General features: G+C 35.8%; 2 protein-coding genes across 2 annotated transcripts in view; one reads left to right on the top strand and one right to left on the bottom strand.

Annotated features, from left to right (window-relative positions):
- LOC101738328 (N-alpha-acetyltransferase 15, NatA auxiliary subunit) overlaps window positions 1–16,536 on the top strand; it is a 113,543-nt gene extending 97,007 nt beyond the window's left edge. The window contains exons 11-16 of the mRNA XM_004922583.5: window positions 6,453–6,550; window positions 7,660–7,758; window positions 9,536–9,644; window positions 11,046–11,209; window positions 12,718–12,888; window positions 13,032–16,536. Of these exons, the coding sequence (XP_004922640.1) occupies window positions 6,453–6,550; window positions 7,660–7,758; window positions 9,536–9,644; window positions 11,046–11,209; window positions 12,718–12,888; window positions 13,032–13,232 (842 nt within the window). The 3' untranslated portion in view covers window positions 13,233–16,536. The remainder of the gene's footprint in view (window positions 1–6,452; window positions 6,551–7,659; window positions 7,759–9,535; window positions 9,645–11,045; window positions 11,210–12,717; window positions 12,889–13,031) is intronic.
- A 790-nt stretch (window positions 16,537–17,326) lies between these two features.
- Window positions 17,327–19,287, bottom strand: LOC733096 (DCMP deaminase). The gene is given in 5 exon segments (NM_001047043.1): window positions 17,327–17,608; window positions 17,726–17,939; window positions 18,619–18,707; window positions 18,934–19,083; window positions 19,177–19,287. Coding segments are annotated over 5 exon segments (570 nt in total). The 5' UTR covers window positions 19,218–19,287; the 3' UTR covers window positions 17,327–17,532.
- Between the last annotated feature and the right edge of the window lie 2,614 nt (window positions 19,288–21,901).

Genomic DNA, 21,901 nt, shown 5'->3' with positions numbered 1-21,901 from the left:
GATTTCCAGCGAGATGTCGCCATAACAGAATGACTTGTTTCAAAATTGATTTTAAGCAATGAAATAACAAGTGTTCGGATTTCTTAATTCGTAATCTCATCAATGCTGGTAATGTTAGAATGATTTTTATTGGCGTATGCAATGGAATCGTTTATCAGTACGTAACGGCTAAAAGCTGGTACGCATTACGATACTCTTAAGGATTTATATTATTTTAATTATCTTGAAACCGCATACATATATTGTTTTAATAGGTTTTATATATTCATTTAGATGTCAGGGCTATATTCGATATTAATTAATAACTGACTACTACTGGAATATTTTTAAACGCAAATTATGCATCCACATAATGAAGATGTCATTCTTTTAAATGTTAATTAAACATTTTAAAGATTTATCGTATTTGATAAAATGTTGATCAACTAAATATGCATAAATCATCAAAATATTACATAAATCATTTACTGTGTATAACACAAAAGATTAAAGGAAATCGATAACATTCAAAACGACGCGAATATAGGTGTAATTAACAAATAATGAATTTTTTTTTTTTTTATTGCTTAGATGGGACGAGCTCACAGCCCACCTGGTGTTAAGTGGTTACTGGAGCCCATAGACATCCACAACGTAAATGCGCCACTCACCTTGAGATACAAGTTCTAAGATCTCAAGTATAGTTACAACAGCTGCCCCACCCTTCAAACCGAAACGCATTACTGCTTCACGGCAGAAATAGGCAGGGTGGTGGTACCCACCCGCGCGGACTCACAAGAGGTCCTACCACCAGTAAAAGATCTTAATATCGTAATTTTGCAACAAAAGATGAACAACCAACACTTGCCAAAAGCAACGATTGAATTTGACTGAGCGTTCGTTAACGAAATAATTAATGCAATGTGTCAATAATGACGGCACGACTGCTGCTGGCCCTAATCGTCGCAACAATTGCGCCGAATTATGTAACGGAAGATTTATTTAGACACGGCTTGCGATGCGCAACGAACGAGCTTTTAGGAGAGCTTCCTTCTGTTACACCGTTAGTGTTTTTAGAACGTTGTATATAAATAAGTATACCAAATTTCGAGTTGATCCGACGTTTTGAAGGGAGTGAAAATCATGTTCAAAGTTTCCGTTACAAACATACATACGTCTGAAGCTAATAAAAGCGTATTAAAAACAAAACCTACCTAACAATATTTTATAAGTGAATTTATTGTCATATTTGTATATATAGGTGTATATGTAAATAGACGTATCGAAAATAAAAGGTTGGATACTAATATTTTTTGTTTCCTTTTTATTACGTTCGGTTGTATGAATATAATGGATTATTTCACCTCTTTGTTATTTTAAATGAAATTTGGCGATTGTGTGGCGATTTCTTTATGCGAGTGTAGAATATGGTACCATCGAACTGTCTGATAGTGAATCAGGAAAGTTTGTAACCGACCCCAACGCAGCTAGAGCGACTAGTAACTAACTCGTCGAATTTTTCCTCAGAATCCAAATATAGTGCTGAAAAATCGTGTTGCTCTGGTTTTTGAATTTTTTTGTTTTTTATTGGCTTTAGTAGTGCGGCAAACATAACAATTGTGTAGCTGAGGCCATCTGACTATTGCTATGAATGAATGAATGAATAATTTATTTTATTTCAGACAACAATAAGTCCATAAGTCTATATTGCCAGCATACTGACAATCCTGAGTACTGTCCAGTTTTGAAGTTAATGATTTCACTCGTCTCACTTGAGCGATACGCACAATGTATCTAGACTACGTGCGTTGTTAAACAAAATAAAATATATGTAATTATATTTTTACCAAAAAAAAAATATATATATATTCAAATATGGTAAATTTGTTCAATGGTGTAACGTTAAGACGTCCTGTAGTCTCGATAAAATTGATTGTTTTTGTTGTGGCTTGTTAATTGAATCATCGGATCTTTTTAACTGTGGATTAATGTGTGTGGATCGTAATCAACATATTATTATAATATTAATAATTAAAAAAAAAACTGTGACAAAACGAATGTTAAGACGGCCTTATATTTGGAATCGCACAGGTAATTTAAATAAGCCATTAGCCATTTAATTTTTAAGATAATTTGGAATATGATTTAAACTTGCTTTGGTACTAAATTATAGCAATTATAATTTTCTATACATGACTATATAGCTATTTTGTGGGCAGCAAATTTTATGTTTTGTCCGGTTATTATACAAAGGATAGTAGTATGTGATTGTGCGACGTGTTGGACTAGTAACACTAGGGGCTAGTGATCAGAGCGGTGATCAAGAGCAGCTAAATTTGTGGTGTGAGCAGAACTTATGTATATTTTTCAAGGGCGGCAAAATTTGAAGTGCGAGAAAGAGTTTTATGTGTTACCGAAAAAGTTTGAGAAACGTTATCACAATGAGAATATTAATAAATAAGAAGAAGTACAATAAATATAGGCATCTTAAGCGCGAATCTCCGGGATATGCATTAATGCGTTACTCTCGCATACAAAGTGTTGGCTTAACAGTATAAATTAAGTTTTTATTTTTTTAAATAAAGTAATGTATGGGCTTTTTACACAATTTATGTTGAGGTAATTGGGCCGGTATTTTTCACGGTTCCACGGGACAGCACTTAAGGTAAATCCTGTATTGATTGTTAGTTATTCTCCCGCACATTTCTTTGTCTTAAACATATTTCAAATATTTTATATATGGTGCCCAAGATGGAAAGGAGCAAATGGAAGGAGAAAATGTGTCGTGAGGCCGCACGGACCACTCTTAGCCTATCATTAGAGATCAGATCGTAGTTTTAATAAATTATCTTCCACTCTTCAGGCGGAAACAAAAAGGCTAAGCGGTTGAAATAGGCAATATTGTGGTACACGGCCGTACGGGGGAGGCTATCATCAATAATTAGGCATATTTTAAAATTTGTATACACGTTGAAAACGTATATATGTAAACAATAGATACATGTCTGTAGGATTTGAACAACGACTTTAGGCACGAATTATTAAAAAAAAAAAAAAAGCAATAACTTTCATATTTGATTTTGCTTTGAATTCAGCTAGAAACAAAGAAAACATTTATGTAAGTCTATGCGTATGTCAGTCTCGCACTTATCTAAAAGCCTAAATAAAGTTATCAAGGCGTTACTAACATTACACGGGCTGAATTTCAAACGGCGCTGCCCATTTTTGGTTTTAATTATAAAAATGACCTCACCGACCCCGGCGCGGCGTTTCCACGGTCGTTGTTTCATTAGTTTTACGAAACTCGAGTGAATTAGAGCAGCAATTTATGTGTACGACGTGTCCTAGACGGATTAGGCACAATACCATTACGTAAAATACGAGACAGACAGAATTTATACATGACGCTTTGTTTTATGAAACTTGCAGACTCCTTGACTAATATACGTACTACATGATGTATAGTTCTAATAAATGATGACCCGTATGTCGTCTGTGAAACATTACATGAACAGGTTATGTTTATCATAGAAGTCGTTATTTTGACGAATAAAATTAGATGGGTGGACGAGCTCACAGCCCACCTGGTGTAAAGTGGTTACTGGAGCCCATGGACATCTACAACGTAAATGCGCCACCCACCTTGAGATATAAGTTCTAAGATCTCAGTATAGTTACAACGGCTGCCCCACCCTTCAAAATAAAATAAAATATATAAAATAATACAGAAAATATTACATTATAAATATATCGTATTCTATAATAAGATGAGGTTTTCAATAATTTAAGTGTTGTTCTCACAACTTAACTCGACAATAACTCTAATGACACTAATAAAGCGAAAGTCAAGGGCATTGCTGAAAATGAATTCAATACAACTAGTTTGGTGATTACACCGTAGTCCAAGTCCCATTGAATACGAGACACAATGGCGAGACCATTAAGGTCACTGACCAATATTGAGACAGTTTCGCAACCTTAGTTGCGACATTACAACACGGCAAGTCCTGCGCTTAAACGCCCATCGCTCCAGGGCTGCACGACGTCAGGTCCATTCACTAATTTTCCATTACTAGTGTAGTATTGCTAAGTGCTCAGAATTTTACCTTTTATCTCCGATGTTGTCATCGTGACTATTGAAAAATAAACGGAATTCTACATCAAATGATTGATATTCCAAATGGTTCTATTTTGGTTCTGTCAGTGACACCCCTGCTGCTTAAATGTTCGATGTAGTCTATTTATTATTATTATTTTATATTTACAAGCTCTGTGGTATTGTTTAAGTCAAACTGTACCCAGTCACGAATTCTTTATGAAGAAAATACCTATCGAAAAGCCTTGAAATGTGTTACTTTCATGGTCGTGGAATTCACCATCGTTAGTCGAGACCTGTATTTAAATGCGGCTGAATATTTTTTTATTTCTAAGAAAAATATATAATTTTCATTTTAATGTTTCTTTTTTGTAATACTAAGTAAACTAACTTGGTCGTCTAGTTTAAAAAAATGCCAACTTTAGTTATTGTTAATGTATACTTATACAAAGGTTGTCGTTTGAATGAAGGGCTCAATTACAAAAGAAGTGCTACGAGATGTCATCATTTCCGTATTTTCGTTAAAAAAATTGATAATAATAACTCTAGCGATGTTATAGAACGCTTAGTTACGCTTGCCCACGGAATAGCTAAATTTTGTTTATCCTATTCTCGTTTACTCGCATCTGAAAAACTTTTTAATATAATTATTAGGTTAAAACTTCACGCATCGACAATCTTACTTAGTGTCATTAATTGACACGAACTTTAAGCAATTAAGTATAAATTTTTCCACGTAAATGCTACGCAAAATTCTCCAGTGTGACGTATCCAAAAATTTAAGAACAAATTCATATGATTACACTCTTTAGATAGCTCTCGCAAACGATGAGATTGTGTGTGCGGATAGTTTCTTGACACTTGACGTGAAATTCAAACGTTTGAAATTACATAATTAACAAACAAGCTCTCCACAATTGACAGCTTAGCCTGACCAAAAGTTTTCTCTAGCGATTATGATATTGGAAACATACGTATATGAAATTAGATCAAGCACAATATTCCAGAGTAATAACCTTCAATTAGCTAATTTAGACTCAGAGAATGGGAATGAATCGGTTCCGGGTCTCGTCGTATACGATAACATAGACCAATGGTTTAATATATTACATTCATGAACGGCAACTGTTTTTCAACCGGCATTTAAAATTTATTCTGTTCCCAGCTATTTAACCCATATGGTGGTGGGGTCAGCTATCTTTCCTTACTTTACTGCTCTACTTCGCTTTGCTTGCGACATCCTCGTCAGAAACATTGCATTCCCTTTTGTCTTTCTTCGTATCCTTCCACCTCGTCTTGGGTCTACCTCTAGGTCTCCGACCGGGGAGATCGAGCAGTAGTGCCAAATCTTCGAAGTAGTCAGGTGGATTCTTTTTACGTGACCATACCATCTCAGCCTACTCTCCTGCATCTTGTTGGCGATGTCCTGTACACCGAGGCTTCCACGCACTCGTTGCGGATTTTATCAAGCCTGGTCACGCCGCACATCCACTTCAGCACCTTCATTTCAGCAACTTGAATGGTCCCATATTTCGTTGCCATACATAAGAACAGGCCTCATTACGGTCTTATAGATCAAACCCTTGAGTTTAACGGGCAATTTGACGTTACTTAACCGATATGCTACATTAGATATTTTGACTGACTAGCTTATTATCCAAATTTTTATATTACACAAGAAAAAAGTTATTGTACCTTTTGGACACATCAGAAATTGGTTGAATAAAAAATATTTGTGCGTCTGCCGCTGATTAACTAATTGCAGTGTAGTTTTAAGTTTAGAAATTTTATCTGTCTGTATGTCAAGTAAACGTTTTTGACCTTTGTGAACATGGGAACTAAAAAAAGTTTGTAACAACAACATTATGATCGTAAAAGATAATCGTTATATTGGGTTGCTTGTAATCGAGTTTAAGCGTGTTCTCGTATGCTTTACGTAACGTCGACGACATAACTCAACCAATTAGTTGTAATTGGTCGTTGACAGCAGCCATCCGAACAAAATATCGATCGCTCTTACGTGCCGTACGTGTGATTTCGTAAAAATAACTTTTAACTCGTTACGCCGTTGAATTATGTCTTGTTTTTGTTAGTCAAATACTCTGATAGCTTCGTCGTTTAAAACTGGTTTTCTTTTTGTCTGAACTGTTTTGCATTGGACGGTTACGAGAAGATAGTTCGCTTGTATTAGCCAGAAATAATTAGTTGGAATCGCAGCAATGTAAAAATGAGACAACGACTAAACCGGCTTGTTTCTAGAGCATTTAAAAATAAGAATGAATATAATATAATAAAAAATAATACGGCTACTAAGTAGCCCGAGATATATGTTTAAATATACGTGGCATTAAACAATATATTTTATCTTTGTTCACAGAAAACCTAGCGCCTTCAGAATTAAAAAAGCTTAGAAATAAACAAAGGAAAGCCCAGCGTAAAGCAGAGCAAGAAAGCGCTCTGGCGGCACAAGTACAGGTAATTAATAGCATATTGTTTAATTAATCCCTATTCGAGTATTCACGGCCGACAATTTCTTAATAATCGGTTGTATTTTTACAACACTATCGGCTTGAACTGATATAAAAATCAATAAATGTTAATATTGCTTTTTAACAATATTACCATTTCATTGTCTTCATTTATTGGTGGTAAGACGTCTTATGAATCCGCACGGGTAGGTACCATCACCCTGCCTATTTCTGCCGTGAAGCAGTAATGCGTTTCGGTCTGAAGGGCGGGGCAGTCGTTATACTGTAAAAGCTGAGACTTAGAACTCATGTCTCAAGGTGGGTGGCGGCATTTACGTTGTAGATGTCTATGGGCTCCGGTAACCAGTGAGCTCGCCCATCCACCGAAGCAATAAAAAAAATCTATTAAAGTATTTGTAAAATTAGTCACTGATACGGGTGGCTTTTAGGATATTCATAGAGCGCATTAGTAATGACAATGTACAATACTAATGCGCTATGAATCGTTCGTGAATTTTGATTGTACCACTCGATTGCTTGTTTAGATGCTCCAAGCCGCGAAAACTATTAATTGACACGTGGATTAACGCCTACCTAATGTTTAGTTGTAACCGTAATTTGCAGATATCAATATGCATGCTACCCACTGACTAGTAATGTATTATTATTGTATCGTAAAAATCGATTATAATATAATGCAAATGTTCTTTCGTCTTATTCAACACTTCGAATCAATAAATTGAGTTGAATATTAAATGCACTTACTTGTTGTTTTTTTGAAATATTATCGTCATTGTGGCTCAAGAGTCAAGATACTTAGCAACGCTTTTTTTGTTTTTTTTTGTTTTATTGCTCTTGTAGGCAGACGAAGCACACGGCCCAACTGATGGGATGGTGAGTGGTTACCGTCGCCCATGGACGTCATCAATGCCAGGGGCAGAGCCAAGCCGCTGCCTACCGCTTAGTACTCTCCACAAGCCTCGTTACATACGCATAATTCACATTTGAGACTTGCCTGAAATAAACCACGAAAACACGTTAACGCCTGATCGTCGAAGAACCATTGTTTTTGATCGAAAAGCTGTTCTGTTTCTGTTCAACATTAAACGTTTTCAGGTAAAACGGGAGCAGCACCATAAAGCGCGGCAACAGCAGGAACAAGGCGACCCCGAAGCGCCGCAACTCGACGAACTGATACCCGAGAAACTAGCGAGAGTAAGTCGGTTTTTTTGGTTTTTTTTTCGTGTCGGTTGCCAACCTCTTACGATGTCCTCGCGCCTAGGGGACTTGACGATCTGCAAGGTGTTGGGAGTGGGCCGCGGCAAGGAATTTTAGCGCCCTACCGCACTAAACGACTCCCCTGCACTCTTACACCCGACGTCCGATCTCCGTCCGGGGTCAGAACCGATCAGAGTAGGGGGGTTCCCGCGGTCAATACTACAACCAGACACACGGCGCAAAGAATAAGTCGTGCATTAACTATAGAACTAAATCGTGTAATCTGTATGTGGGTGCGGGACTCCATGGACTGCCTTTCGCACCAATGTGTCAATTATAAAGGAGCTTAATGTTAAAACTAGACTCTCCAAAATAAGCATTCGTATATGGCTCGAAATAAGGGTCAGAACCTTGAGCAGTTGATGGTGACGTGCAAGATAGAGGGCAAACGTCCCAGAGGACGCAGTCGCACGATCGGACCAAATTCGATCTTGTCTGGACATCAAGCTCCACGATGCCCTCCACGTGGCTAAGCATCGAAGCAGATGGAAAACAATCGTATAAGAGTGATTGATGCAGCGATGTCACGACACTCAGTAATGATGAGAACAACTCAAGGAGGAGGAGAGTGGACGCAAGTGATAAGCTCTTGTAATAGGCCCACAACAGGAACGAGATGTTTGGAGGTCGAATTTGGTAATTCGGCCACAGGAACGAAAGGAAAACGGCCACAGTAAGTAACTCTCGAACCGGAACTGGTTCGTAACACGAACTGCCATAATTGTACAAAAGAAGATTAACTTGCATATTTATTCATTGTATCCCGTAATAAATATGATAAAAAGTAAATTACCTCTTTGGCTAAATACATGAATATGTAAAAGCCAAAAAGAAGAAGAAAAAAAAATTTACCTCTTTATTAAATAGTTGTAAGACAAAGGAGTTTGCAACGAATTTAATGTAGTTTTTAATGAAGGTTTTGTTCATTACAAGTACAGCCATCTAACGGTGAATACTGGTAATATGTGTGAAATATATTCAAAGGAAAACCCAAGTTTATTCAAAGAAAATTATGTTTATTATTCATGCATGTTTTAAGGTTTTAATACTTAGTAAAAAAACAATTTAGTAACAATTTCTATTCGACATTAGAACACTGCTTTATAATTAAAAAATAAGAGATAGTTAATTATAGATAGACCTCTAAGTAAGCATGCATTATAATGAATATGGTTTTACTTCCTAAACAAGACTTCCTGTTTAAGGAACTAACTGTCAACCTAACGGTGTCGAGCTATAGGACAATAGGTCAAATAACAATAAAACCTTCAACTTCTATATATAGAATCACAACCGCCCGCTACGTAATGAAAATAGGTACGAATGAAATGAAAACGTATTTACACTCCTTCAAGGTTTGTTTCTAATTATGAATTAAGTCGAGGAATGTTTATAAAGAAATTTCGTTTATTATCGATTGAATCATTCGTATTATCGATATTGTGTACTGTGTACTCGAAAACGAATTGGGTATTTGCTTTCTTTTTTTTAATATAAAAATAATATAAATGAATTTGGACGGTCAACGCCAAAGACCCGTTATAACGTCGGTTGGATTTAAAACTAAAATTCAATTAATTCCAAGAGGAATTGTTAAATTTATAGTCTTAACTACGCAGCTATTATTCGCTGGTATCCCATTAAATATATTATTATAAGCGTTTTCAAAGACGATTTTTGCGAAATACTAATGCAATATTATTTTTTGTTCTAGGTAGAAGATCCATTAGAACAAGCATTGAAATTCTTGCAGCCTCTGAGGATACTCGCGGCGGACAGGATAGAGACACACCTAATGGCCTTCGAAATTTACTTTAGAAAAGGTATATTAATGGTTTATTTAAAATCCATTTAAAAAAAATGTATATAAATATTTTAATGACAATGGTTTCGAAGTTGAAACATATATAACTGTTCTTAAACAATAGATAAAAAAGCCATATTCATTTTCTAAGATAAACTTAAATATTTATAAATTGTTTGCTACTTTTTGTATTGCTTAGATGGGTCGAAGAGCTCACGGCCCACCTGGTGTTTAGTGGTTACTGGAGCCCATAGACATGTACAATGTAAATGCCACCACCCACCTTGAGATATGAGTTCTAAGGTCTCAGTTTTTACAGTACAAAAAGCTACCACACCCTTCAAACTGAAACGCATTACTGCTTCACGGCCGAAATAGTTAGGGTTGTGGTATACTTCCCGTGCGGGGTCACAAGAGGTCCTACCACCTCAATCTCAAATGTCGCAATTACATAGTATAACGGCTGCCTCGTCCTTCAAATAAGAACGAATTATTGCTTCGTAGCAGAAATAAGCAGAGCCGTGGTGTGCACCCGTGCGGGCTCACAAAGCACCTCGAACCATCTGTAATTCCTACGCAAATTATTAGTTTTGCGGGTTTGATTTTCCTTTTTTTTTCTTAGATGGGTGGTCGAGCTCACAGCCCACCTGATGTTAAGTAGTTACTGAAGCCCATAGACATCTACAACGTAAATGCGCCACCCACCTTGAGACATAAGTTCTAAGGTCTCAGGTATAGTTACAACGGCTGCCCCACCCTTAAAACCGAAACGCATTACTGCTTCACGGCAGAAATAAACAGGGTGATGGTACCTACCCGCGCGGACTCTCAAGAGGTCCTACCACCAGTAATTACGCAAATTATAATTTTGCGGGTTTCATTTTACTTGACTTACACGATATTATATTCCTTCATCGTGGAAGTCTTTCGCACGTGTGCTAAATACGTGTTTTATTGGAAGATTGGTACCGGCTTGAGATATTTGAACATCGGCATTGCCTTGTCGCTCGAAACGAGTATACCTTAGGGTGTCTTAGCTGATATTTTGTGTCATTACTTGAATTGATTTCTTGTTATTTTGTAAGAAATCAGCAACGAATCTCAGGCAAGAATGTCTGCTTTTGTAACATCCTGTATACAAATGTATCTTATTTCTTTGAAATAAAAACGTGGAACCCTTACTTAAGGTCTGCTTTTGTAAATGAATTTCAACATATTTTAAATAAGACAACCGAAGCATTTAAAGCAATCAATTTCTTCACTACACAACCTTCTGTTTTGCAGGAATCAACAATATTAACAGATACGTCACATGAAAAAATCCATTTCCACTGTATATTACCCGATAGACCTCACAAACGTCAAAACCCAAAAGTAGGCATATTAAGATAGTATTAAAATGTTGAATTTGGTTTCGCAGAAAAGCCCCTACTGATGCTGCAGTGTATAAAGAGAGCGTGGAGATTGGACAGCGATAATCCTGAGCTGGTGGACTGTCTGGTTCGTTTCCAACGGTGGCTGGAGGAATCGCTTTCCGGGCTGCATCCGAACGTTGCGGCCGTTCTTAAGACTGAGACCCAACCGGTTAGTGCTTGTTACAAAAAAAAACTCTTTCATTTATCTTGATAGGGAGTCGGGTTCGACTAAGTGTGGTCAACGCTACACACCGACTTGGGCAACAAAGCCGGACACAAAATGTATATCGTTTGGAACCTCTGGATCTACAGGGGGATTTTGGTTATATCTGTGTTTTGTATCGTATGTTCCATAGGGAGTGCAGTAAGGAATTGCTTGAGATAATCCCATCATCTTGTTTTTTCATCTACATTTGTACATTATATTGAATAGATAGCGTTGAAGTTCTTGTATTTTTTTTTTTTTTGTATTTTTTTTTTGCTTAGATGGGTGGACGAGCTCACAGCCCACCTGATGTTAAGTGGTTACTGGAGCCCATAGACATCCACAACGTAAATGCGCCACCCACCTTTGAGATACAAGTTCTAAGCTCTCAAGTATAGTAACGACGGCTACCCCACCCTTCAAACCGAAACGCATTACTGCTTCACGGCAGAAATAGGCAGGGTGGTGGTACCCACCCGCGCGGACTCACAAGAGGTCCTATCACCAGTAATAAATGTAAATGTCGTTGATTGTTTTTTTATTTGTTTTAATTGAAAGTGAATGCCGCCACACCCAGCTTGACACTAACGCGATCTAAGTCTAAATTATAAAGCATAACAGATGCCTCATCCTTCAAATAAGAATGCATTACTGCTTCGTAGCATCATTCATTCTTTATTTTTCGTTCACTCCGACGAAATTTAGATCACATAATAGATCCTCAATTTGTTTGGTCTCACCTAGCCTGGTTTCTAATGCTTGAAAACAATGAATTGACGGATTTAAAATCAATTTTAATGAGCTGTTCGGTAATATCTTCTTGAGTATTTGTGAACAATTTGAGTGATAGCCAACCGCAAATTGCAATTACTATTTCTGAACAGGAAAATAAGAAAGGTTTAGCAGTAAACAACAACGTGGTTCCTCACATTTTCGATGCCAGTGTTGATATAGAAGGAGTTATATTGTGTGTTGTAATATCCTGTATGCGAGATAGCGAGAAATTCACATTACACAGTTTTCACGTCATAACCAGTGATGGATTTAGGTTCGATATCGCTCTAGTCCCTGTTTATCGCGCTACCCTTAATGTTAGAATAAATTTAATTAAATTGTTCCAATATATTTAACTTAAATTAAAACAAAAAAATCTCTTATATATTTTTATAAAATATTCGGTACTCATTTTCAAAGGAGTCTTTACGTTTATATCGGTTATTAACCTTATTATTACCGTCTTAACGACTGACATTCATCTTTTAAATTTTGGCATTTCAAAAATATTACCGCCCCTTCAAATCATGTCGCCCTGGGCCCGAGCTTCACGGGCCTAGACGCAAATGCATCACTGGTCATACCCGATATAGACACTATTTTTACAATGTGTTTTTGAATGTTGTTTGTATTTTGCCTTTAAAATAATGCGCACAAATGTGTACAACGAGGTGATATGATCGTGTCGATGTCTGTAGATGGTGTTGGGACGCAGCGCGCTGCAGATCGCGGAGCAGAGCGTGTCGGGCGCGGCGCGGCACGCGGCGGCGCTGTGGGCGGCGCGCGCGCTGCGGCGGCTCGTGCCCGACCGCACGGAGCAGGCGCTGCGCCTCGTCACCTCGCTCGACTACCCGGACGTCACTATACAGGTACGATACGACCGCTCGACGCTCGTGCCGGACCGATGCCCTAATTTATATACGTGAAGCAAAAACTTTGTAGCCCTTTTTACGAAAATTGCGCGGACGAAGGATTTTCTCATTTAATTTGTAACGAATATAAATGTTTTCAGAGTTGCGCAGACGTTTTAGAGAGCCTCAGAGAAGGCGATTTCGGTGAATGCGAGGCGGTGATTGAGCGCTACGTGGAGGCGTGCAGCGCGCGGTTCCCGTACGCGATCGCCTTCAAGCCCGCGCCCGCGCCCGAAGCGAGCGAGAACCATTCGGAAGAGACTACACCGCTACAGCCTAAAGAAATTACTGCCAACAACTAATGGCTGCGTCTGGCAGTGGCTCGAGGTTGAAATCAAAGGAAAATGTCCGAACGGGTGTTTGTATGTCCGTCTCGTGACGGGCGACAGCCGCGCAGACACGCAGTCGGTCAATTTGTATTTTGTTTATTGTTAAATAAAAAAAAAAAATTTTTTCTTTGATTTCATATTTCGATCTTCGAATTTGGCTATTGGCCAATACGCACGAATCTAATGTTACTCTTTTGTTAACTATATATTTTTCGCGTTATCGTTTATCTTATTTAAATTATAGATAAAACAAATTTTCTTTTAGAAGAGTAATGTTAGGTTTAATCAGAAGATGAGAATTTCATTTGACGATTCGATATATTGTTAGTAAATTTCTCAATCAAGGAAATGTATTTATAACTGAAATTTTAAGTCTTACTAACTTTAGGGAGTATCAAAAGTACGCTGGTTCGGGTCGATTGGTCTTTCATATCAATAATAATGTCACAAAGACTGGTGAAGCGAGATACGGTTTGTTTTTCATTCGAATTTTATATATACATTGTTCATTTGCTGCGATTTATTTTGTTTCTTATTGAAAGTGCGCGATACGAAGTTACGAGACATCGTTGTGACTTAAAAATCGTGTCGAAAAGTTACCGAAAGCAATAAATTGACTGTTTAGTAGAGTAGGGTGCGGCTACAATGCATAAGGACTTACACGATCGATGTACAAAATCACTTGTGATATATAAAAATAGCAATAATTAGTGAATACTGTTTTATTCGATTGAAACATTAATGTGTTTAGTGCGAGTTTCTTAACGTTCTCGATAGCGTAAAAGTTAACTCAATTTTGTATGCAGTTGGAACAGCGCCCCTAGCGGCAAACGTACGCAAACGATCCCATTCCATACAAATATGTTAAGTTACCTTTACGCTATCGAGCACGTTAAAAAACTCGCACTAAGCACACTGATTGTTCATTGTTAGATTTTCAATGTGTTCCTCCTTCGTGGCAGTTGGTCTGTAATCTTAACCGATTTCTGTAAATCGTATTTATGTTGAATTCTAATTAATTATAGAGTCAATAGTTCGGAAAACGGACTTTCTATCCTGCCTTTAAAGTGTTGTAACTTTGATGTCATATTCTAAGACAGACGGCAGAATTTGCGTTAAGGCCCCTACTATATTGCGCCAACTTGGTGGCCCAACAATACTTTTAAAATAAAGTAGTGCATTGCACCAATTCGTTGGCCCAACAATACTGATTTAAATAAATGTGAGCCTGAATTGTTCGAGCCGGAACAAGTGCCAGTACGCCTTTTTAATACAGTAAAAGCTCGTTATTCGCGGTGTATATGTTGGAATGGTTATTTACATATATGTGATTATAGGGAATACGTTCCTACGTGACAAACGCGTCGTAAAAAGTACTTATAAAAAAATAATTACAACTACGCCTAAAGTATATCATGTTTAAATTTACTTTAGGCGTAGTTGTAATAAAGTCTATTTTACTTTTTGAAGTGAAAACTTCTTTAGAATCGTTGTGATTTCAAACCGGATGCAACGGAAAAAACGACAGGTAAGAGACACAAATACAAAAGAATGAGACAGAAATATACATACTATTTAATACAGCGCCAGCTGTGAGATTTTTTTAATACTAACGTGTGTATGAAAGCTCTTGTAGTGAATTTTAATTTAGGATTATACGTGAAATTAAAATATCAATTCACAGAGGGCGCTACCTTACAATTATTTACTAATGACAAAATTTTAAGACGTTTAGGATAATTGTATTTTAATTTTGGAAGGTTTCACTTCTACCACGTGTGAATTGCACACATGTATTTTTTTTTATACCTTTGAAGCTGCGTTTATAGGATATTCGGTTGGATACCAACTTATTGGAATTTTTTTTTTCAATGTGAAATCTGTAGAATCGGTAGAAATAATTCTTATAAGAATCTTATATTTGCCTAAAAGCGCTTTTTAATCCGCAGATAATGAAAACGCAAATGCCGGGTCCGCGAATTAGGGGCTTTTACTGTATTTCCAAAAACTAATTAAGGTTTACGGTTTGTGTATTGAGGTTATATTTTTTCTTTTTAATCAATAATTGGAAGACGACTGACGTTTTTGAGACGATGATGTTCAAATTAACATTATAAATCGCAATGAAAACATAATAATGATGACTACGTTATGTTCCTTTTATTTTTTAGTTCTTAGACTTGTACGTGTATTAATTATTTATAAAACGTGCCCCTAATGTGTCAGACTTTTTAAATTTTCAATCTCAAATATGTTGTGTGGTTTTAATACGTTTAATTGTTATTTTCGCACTGTCGTGGTGGTTTTTTTTTGTTATCCCTATGCTTACGTATATTACTAGTGTGCATTTTGTAACATGCAACAGATAAAATAACAAACAGTATGATTTCATTAACAACTTATATTTTGGATTTAAAGAGTACATTAAATTGCAAAGTTGGGATTGGATTTCTCATATTTTTTATTTTTTATTCTAGTCCAGTTGGAAGAGAACAAATAAAATGGGTGTTTTGAATCATCAAATAAATAAATAAAACGCAATAATTGACTGTAACATTAATGTTACAATTTATTTTGTGTAAAGTTAAGTAATCTCTTTTCATATATAGTGTGGCCTGAAGTGTTCAATTCGAATTGTTAATATTTGGTAATTTAATTTTTTTTACAGAAATACAGCATTACTCATTGCCACTTTACTCTCAGTCTAGGCAGACTTTGTAAATAATACTTTTAAGTTGTCATTGAAAATTTCGATTTATACTCAGACCCTCCAGTCTTGTATGCCTATTTAAATATATACTTTTGGCAGAACTTTATTTAATGTTTTTTAGTTTAAAACATGAATTCAGGAGTCAATTTACTATGTAAAACTTTAATAAAAAAACGTTCGAATATAAATTAAAATCACTCAACTGTAGCGTTATACTTTCGTTTATTTCTGTAGATATGTGTAAAGTTTGACAATAATTATAATGATACTCCAGAAATGAGAATGCTACATGACAAAATAGTCTCGGATAAGAAATATTTTTATTGGGGTCATGATTTTATCTCATGAATTTTTTTATAAATGAAATGGCTGAAAAATATTGATTTCTATTTAATGTCCATTAGAGGTGTCAAATGACCCCATTAAATCACAACTTATGATCATATATTTTATTACAATACAATAAAACAAATGCCTTACTACATGTCCTACTCGAGTTTTGTTAATGGAGTAATTTGTACCCCCGCATCATCTTGTACATAAATAAAATTTTATTTTATAAAATTATGATTTTCGTTTTAATTTTATTACTTGAAATTGTCACATTTAACAAGTAAGGATTATTAATGAAATTAAGGTACACTCCGCTAACACTGGTAACTTCTAGGTCTTCTCCCAGTTAGTAGACTTAAAATGTGACTAGAGCCCTACATTGCCAGGAGATCTTGAAAGTATGTTTCAGCAGTTGTTCTAGCTCTCTTTGCCCATAAACATAACTAGCAGTGGCTAGGAGCCTAAAAAAGGAAATGGATAATTTTTCAGTAGCATGGTGAGTGGAGGACTTTACTTTTTAGGCTGACAGGGCAATCATGAGAACAGATAACTAAGGAAAACTGGTATGGCTATAAAGCAGGCCCAATGTTGACCAGGTGCCAACACAAATCTTAAATTCATACATAGGTATGTGTTCCTATTGAAAACAGAAAAGGGGAAATATCACAACAGTGGCTTTTTAATGTTACAATTTATACTTATAATTATTTCATCTACATGTTTTACTTACTTTTGTTTTTTGTTAAACTGGCAACTATACCTGTATAAATTTATATAATGTACAAACTAAATAACCAGTATAAACCGTATTTTTTTTTGTAACGTTAGGACTATTCATTCTGAACTATAAATCACATGTTTGTTTTTTTTTCTAAAAAAAATATTTCCAAACCCAGTAAAATAATCTTAGAAATTATAAAATAAAAGACAAGTTTCAATGAATTCATCTCACTAAATGTTATATATTCCATATTCATTACAAATTGGGTTTTACCAAAACAATTATGAGTTTTCAGTTCTGAAAAATGATTGTTTATAATGTTCTTTGTGTGCACTGAGATAATAATTTATTCAAGTAAGTGACGTCACCTAAATTGGTAGAATTAACTCCATTAATTCTGATTTGGTAATTAAAATACAAGCATTCTGCGAATACATATTTTCTATTAATTTTTGGTAATTAAAAGTACTTTTTAATTGATTAATTTAATAGTGATCTACAAGCAGCCTCTATTTTGTTGGGCTAACCAAATCCCAGTCAATGTCGAAATTTATTTCAATTTTACTTCTCCTTGGTTTGTATTGTCTGCAATAAAAAAATCTTGTTAAAAGTGTTCACTGGATGTTTGTAATGTAGATACAGAAATGGTTATTTTAAGAAATCTTTATATTTAAAGTAATATAATATGAGGTTTATACTCACTTATATATTATATTGGAAGCATTAAACATCTTCTTTGATGCAATGTACTCAGGCCTATGTGCATTTTTGTCTGATAAATATACCACCTTTTTAATACCAGACTGTATGATCATTTTTGCACATTCGTTACATGGAAACAATCCTACATAGATTGTGCAGTCTTTGACATCTGCAGAGTTTTTATTCAATATTGCATTCATTTCTGCATGACATACTAAAAATGGATTTTGAATACAAAATTTAGGTTTTTGTTCATATATTTAATTGAATTAATGCTACCAAAAAAATGAACCTAAAATTGTCATTGCCTCCAACTGATGTTAAGTGGTTACTGGTAAATGCCATCACTCATCTTGAGACATAATTCTAAGTCTTCATTGTTTCAGAAGAATGATTACTACACTCTTCTAGCTAGAAATGCATTCCTGCTACACCACAGAAATAGGCAGGTTTACAAATCAACTTACCACCAGTATTTCCACAAATTATACTTTTTCTAGTTTTGATCTTTTACAAGATGTTTTTCCGTCATTGCTGAAGTCATTTCAGAACATTTGTAAAGTATATATTTGTTATAAAAGGTGGTACCTGCCACTGCCAGGATTCATAGATTGACACAGTCACATCACTTGATTATACCGGACCTCTTATCCCATAGGACATCACGATTTTAAATCAGCCTGATATACCATCACCACATGTCCTTCGATCTGTGTTTTCAAAGGGGATCACTGTAGAGGATTGCCAGTAATCTCTGATTATTATCCCAGTATAAGGTGTCTATTGGTATCTTGGTTTAAGGTACCTTTCTATAGTGATGGCGTATTGTAAGTCTTAATTTACAAGGATTTCAAATATTTGTAACTTAATTGAGGTAGTAGTTTAATGCTTACCATAAAGGTATTTGCTATCTAGTGGTGATGGAGTGTTCTTTCCCCAGGGAAAGTCGTCATCATTACAACCTATTGGCATTCCATTATAACTGGAACATGGTAAAATGCTTTTTTTTAATTTATGTAATGGAATATTTTTGCTTTTTTACGAACTTTGGGATAATAATTAATTTATATTTAAGTGAGGATTAAGGCTCTGAAGACGAGACTAATCAAAAACGAATATAGTAAAAGTTATTTTTGATGTTTTTGATAAAGGTACGTATTTAATGAATCACAAGATATTGCTAAAATACTAATAATATTTATATTTACCCTATGCCGACTATTTTATTATCATTATTAACTATGCATGCGCCGACTTGCGTTTTGGGATCTTTGCTGCGTTTTGCCGCCAAAAAAGCAACAGCCATAAAATATTCTTGCCAATCTATATAATCGTTTCGTTTCTTCGCTGTTTGTTCCCTGGTTTACGTAAAACAACAAATAATTACAACATTAAATGCTTAAATTATTTTAATAGATTCGTTGGTTATAAAACAATAACTGTTTACTTACTCGTGTAAAGATATGTTGGCAATGTTTTCAGTTAAATCCATGATGATAATCTGATATATTTGTTAAACAATAACAACAAGGATTAGATTAGATATTTAAACACTATCTTGTCATTAACATCAAAACATTATCAATCAATCTATCAATGAAATAAAAATGTTATTTGTAGTACGGTATGTAGGTACGGTACTAGGTAGGTATGTACATCCATAGGTACTTTTTTATTTTTTATTGGGGCTCGCACGGTTTGTGCATTTGCCACTACTAGTTTGGAAAAGATAGGTAGGAAATCAGTTTTATTTAGGAATCAATTGGAAGGTTCGAAATTTGAAAAGCATAATAATATGTAATAGGATTAGGGTAGATAATAATATATGATAAAGCCCAAGAGTTCATATATCGTGATTGGATATAAATAAAAAGAATATTATATTTTAAAACTGTTCACATTTTAATATTATTATTAATTAAAAAACTTGATATCAAGTTATACAAATCAGAATGAATAGTACTTAATAATGTAGGAAGTAATGTGGGAAGGGGAATTCGGAGGCTTATCAGGGAATTTATGGATGAGGAACAGTCACGTCGGAGGCATCCAAAGAAAATGTGATTCAAGTCCTCCTCAGCAAAGCCACAAGCACACAAACTATTGTCAATGACACCGAGTCTAGTGAGGCAAGAAGCTGTACAAACATGCCTCAATCGCATTCTTTTATTACAGGAAGTTGCAAGCTTCATAAGTACTTTATGTAGGTACTTACATCATGATATGTTTTGGTATTTCTTCTTCTTTATTTTTTGAATCCGGCACAGTTTGTGCATTAGCCAGCGTCAAGTAATAAAATTTTTATAATTCGCCGATTTAATTATTTACAGTTTATGAATAATAAAAAATGAAGGAAACTAATTGCGACATAGCATAAATGCTTAAAAACGAATTAAATTTACAAATGAGATGATATGTGATGAAATATAATCTCAGTAAAATGGTGGTCATTTACTGAGACTGACTTTTTGGCGGGAACGCGAGGAGTGAAGTTGTGTGATTTGTTTTATTTTGTCTATTTAGTGTTTCTTCGGGTTTAAATGTGTAATAATGGTGGTTTATTAACTGTTTAATATCTGTGAAAGTGCAAAAATGTGGGAAAATGAAACAAAGCCGTAACGTAACTTCTCGGGATCCTCCAAAAAGTCCACTGAAAAAATCTTAGTAAATGACAACCATTTTACTGAGTTATATTTCATCCCATTTCATTTCATTTAATTTCATCCCAGTTGATTAATGTCTCAAATTAATCATATTCATATGATTTCAGTCCATAATATCATTTTTCATAAAAATATGAATATAAATTAAAATAAGACATGACTTAAAGGCCTCAGTTTAAAGGTCATAAAATCCCTTAAAAAAAAACGGAGACTTTTTTAGTGGACTAAGGACTTTTTGGAGGATCCCGAGAAGGTACGTCCAGCGGTTTTGTTTCATTTTCTCACAATTGTGCACTTTCACAAGTACGAAACAGTTATTAAGCCACCGTTACTACACATTTAAACCTGAAGAAACACTAAATAAAATAGACAAATTATAACAAATCACACAACTTACTCCTCGCGCTCCCGCCAAAAGTCCTTTATTTATTCTTGTAGTTTGCAGTTTGCACCTAGTTTTTTATTTGTTTGATTCGTTCTTGGGTGGACTAAGGGAATAGTGCCCATAGCGCCAAATCTTAAAACAAAAGCTGAAGCCATGTCTGATGTATGGCAAATGAAATGGATCTTATTTGGAAACGAAATTGATTATGTGTGTCATGTAATTAAATTATGAGAGATACAACATTGTAGGTGGCGAATGAGATGAAATGGAATTATACACCATTTTTACACATTAAACCTTAAGAAGCACTATATTTACAAACTCAAACAATTCATATACCTTTTTACCTCGCGATTCCTTCAAAGTGTAAAAAAAATGTACCTATGTGTCTAATTTGCTGTGTTACCAACTGGTTGGTAACAGGTCCTAGATCAATTTTAAAACTCACTAAATTTAAATTGCTTGAAACAAACCAACTACCTAAATATTTTTTTAATGGATGGGCGAACAGCCATTGGTTTTATCTGTTAATACTGGAATCAAGAGACGTAACTTTGTGAATATCACCACCCACTTTAAGAGGTGAGACTGAGGTTCCAATTATATTGTATAATAGTTGTACCCCCCATGTAACCGGAATGCTTTACTACTTTGCGACAAAAATAGGTAGAGTGGCTTCTGGTCGACGAATCAGGTCTGATGGACGAATTCTGGTCCTCTAGCATGCGGGCGATGACAGCCCGCAAGGAGAGGTTCCTCCCCAGCACCGCGATGTGGTCTCGCCGCGAGTGTTCCCTACGCTTCGAGTGTATGCTAAGCGTCATCGTCCGGATGTCCGCACTGGTGGCAACCTGGATGTGGCTCTCTCCTGCAGACCTTCCACAGGTACCTCCCGAAGCAGCCATGCCCCGAGAGGACCTGCATGAGGTGGAAGGAGAGCACGCCGTGTCGCAGATCTGACCATGCCTCCAGCACGGGCACCAGAACCTCGATGGTGCGCCGGCGGGTGATTAAAGTTTAGCCAAGCTCCTCCAGCAATCGCTCCTTCCACTTGGCGTACGCCAGATGATGTGCAGCACGCCTCCACCGATCGACAGCCGAGGGCCGGGAGTTCCCCCTCGTAAATAC

Source organism: Bombyx mori, chromosome 14 (genome assembly GCF_030269925.1).
Source record: "Bombyx mori chromosome 14, ASM3026992v2".
NCBI lineage: Eukaryota > Metazoa > Arthropoda > Insecta > Lepidoptera > Bombycidae > Bombyx > Bombyx mori.
This window is presented reverse-complemented; position numbering and strand designations above follow the sequence as displayed.